Source organism: Engraulis encrasicolus, chromosome 13 (assembly GCF_034702125.1).
Source record: "Engraulis encrasicolus isolate BLACKSEA-1 chromosome 13, IST_EnEncr_1.0, whole genome shotgun sequence".
NCBI lineage: Eukaryota > Metazoa > Chordata > Actinopteri > Clupeiformes > Engraulidae > Engraulis > Engraulis encrasicolus.
In genome coordinates, this window is record NC_085869.1 from 28,160,711 (window position 1) to 28,163,581 (window position 2,871).

The 2,871-nt window shown below is 46.6% G+C and overlaps 1 protein-coding gene across 1 annotated transcript in view; it reads left to right on the forward strand.

Annotated features, from left to right (window-relative positions):
- Positions 1 to 2,576, forward strand: part of stxbp5l (syntaxin binding protein 5L) — a 132,818-nt gene extending 130,242 nt beyond the window's left edge. The window contains exon 31 of the mRNA XM_063214543.1: positions 2,372 to 2,576. Coding sequence (XP_063070613.1) covers positions 2,372 to 2,413 — 42 coding nt within the window. The 3' untranslated portion in view covers positions 2,414 to 2,576. The remainder of the gene's footprint in view (positions 1 to 2,371) is intronic.
- The last annotated feature ends 295 nt before the right edge of the window (positions 2,577 to 2,871 follow it).

A 2,871-nucleotide genomic window follows, 5' to 3' on the forward strand; every position in this document is an offset into this window, starting at 1 on the left:
TTTGACAGGTAGCGAGTGCAGAGGCGCTTCTTGTCACTAGGCCAGATAGGCCGCCGCTTGGGGCCCCCAAACTAGATGATGAATAACAGCTAATACTTCAACTGTAGTTGTTGAATTTTCGCTTGGGGTCCCAGATTAACCTAGAATTGCCTCTGAGTGAGTGTATGTTTGGCTTGTAAGACATATATTGGCTGGTGAGGAATGAAATAAATTCAGAAGTCTGATTTCTAATTGTGTAGTAAATAAAAGAGTGTCTTTTTCCCTGTTTTCTTTTTTTTTGGGGGGGGGGGTTTCGCCGCGATTAGTTTGTCACCTTTTTCAACCCTCCTGAGTTTGCAGGTATGCTCTTCATAGGACACTAACTCAAATGGCATATTGTGGTTGTATGTGGTTTTAAACAGCGGACCTTATTTTTTCCAAATGTGGGTTTTTGGCCAGCATTAACCTTATTCTCTTGCCGGTACTGCGCACCACCTGTACATCTCATACCGGTGCTACGCACCTGTGTGCTGGGATGTCGTAGAAGGGGGTAAGGTCTGACTGAGTCACCAGGGCCCCATGTATATGTGGTTGGCAATATGGTTGGGTTGAGTTGACTGTGCATAGGGCCCACAATTTTTTGCTACACCCCTGTCTGTGCACGCCGGTCTACTTTCAGCCCTCACGAAAAGTCATTTTCCAAGGGCACACAAGCACTCACACACACGCCCAACATGTCACATATCGTAAGTGAACACACATTTTCACATGTTCAGGCTGACAGAGAACCATGTAGGTGCCCGTTACCGCGCCTAGTCTCGAACCAGCTAGTGTGTTCTCGCCACTGAGTCTGAGCGCTCGGGAACTGGAAAGCTGGTTTGTGATGCAAAGTGAAAAATGTGTGTTTTTTCTCTGCAAACCATGATGACAATGCTGACATCAGCCGCTTCATTCGAATAACACATTGGCACATACGCAGTGTTGCCAATTTAGCGACTTTTTCGCTAGATTTATCGACTTTTGGCCACCTCTGGCGACAAAAAAAATCATCTAGCGACTTAGCGACTTTTCAGGCTCAATCTGGCCGAATCTAGCGACTATTTCGCTTGTCTTGTGAGAGGCAAATCAGTGTCCCTCCTCACGACACCACACAATGCATTTCCAGTGGCGGGTAGAGAGACAGACGTGACACATGATGCACGCACCACGGTGTGGCAACTTTTGTGATACGCACAGGAATTCTCATGCACGAACATCTGCTTGTATGAGACTACGGCAAGCGATATGGGACACATATATGGCAGGAACCGAATGTCAACATAAACAGAGATTACACAATCTTCGATATGGTCACCAAATGTTTTGGGACTGTCATTTATGTTATGCCTACACTTTGGAATTAGATCAGAGTCTTGTTGTTACACAGGTATATTTGATTTACCTAAACTGTACCCTGTACTTAACTTTACTCGGTCTACCCTACAAGCATATGACAAATTTAAATGAGCACTAGCAGGCTGGCCGCACCGACCGCAGTGAATCTCGGGCACATGGCGACAAAAAACTCATCTAGCGCCTTTAGCGACTTTTTGGTGCATGTGGCGACTTTTTAATACGTGCATTTTCTGTGACAAATGAATAGTTTTTCCACATAATTCTGACTCTGCGCCGCCGTCAGAAGCGTTTCCCCACGGTTAAGCGGGGCTGCAGATAAGCTCTGATCTCCAAAAAGTAGCTAGCACCGCCCATTTGTACTGTGGACGAAGGCATGTGGGCACGTTTTCTGTAGATCAGCGCACCGTGCGTGACATTGTGACGTCATACGTAACGTCATGACGTCATCTAGCGACTTCTAGCGACTTTTCAGCAAGCCCATAGCGACTTTGGCTGATTTTCTTTTGGCAACACTGCACATAAGGAAAAGTACAGAGACCGGGTGGTTCACAGATAAAGCACTTTAGTTCCGCACGTAATTGGTGTGGAAACGGTCACCAGCCGGTCTCTGTACTTTTCCTCATGTGGCGATGTGTTATTCGGATGAAGCGGCTGATGTCAGCATTGTCATCATGGTTTGCAGTGAAAAAAACAAGCATTTTTCACTTTGCATCACAAACCAGCTTTCCAGTTCCCAAAATACACAAATAGCAGTGCAGGAGATCAGCACTGACACAGAGACACATTTGAGAGAGGATTACTAACACTTTCTCTTTTTTCGTTCCTTCTCTTTCCCTATTTTTTACTGTCTGTCTTCCCCCTTTCTGCACTTCTCTCTCTCTCTCTCTCTCTCTCTCTCTCTCTCTCTCTCTGTCTCTCTCTCTCTGTGTCTCTCCCTCTCTCTCTCTGTCTCTCTCTCTCTCTCTCTCTCTCTCTCTCTCTCTCTCTCTCTCCACAGCTGATGCTGAAGTGTAAGGATAAGAAGTGGTACCAGTGGTAGAGAGAGGGCTGCGTGGCGATGGAGTGCTATCCCCCCTCCTACCAGACGGGGGAGCTGTGACTGTGACTCTGGAAGTTCTGGCCTTCAATCTTCTCAGTGATGACATAGGCATTCAGTATACATGTGTATATGTGTATGCTTGATGAGACATGGTTATAGGCATATATTACACATGTGTACATACAGGGGCGGATTTAGCAATTTGAGTGCCCAAGGCAAATTTAGCTAGGGGCCCTCCAAATCCTTACATTTAACAAGGAAAAGAGAGTAAGGGAGCTGGTCTGGGGCCCTTTTCAATTTGGGGAAGTTGAATGGGGGCCCAAGGCCGTTACCCACCTTTGCCTCTATTGTGAAACCGCCCCTGCAGTACATATGTCTGAGAGATGAGAAGACATGGGTGGCTGTGCGTGGCTTGGTTTGGGCTGCGCCAGGACTTGGATGTGTACCATTTGTGTTCA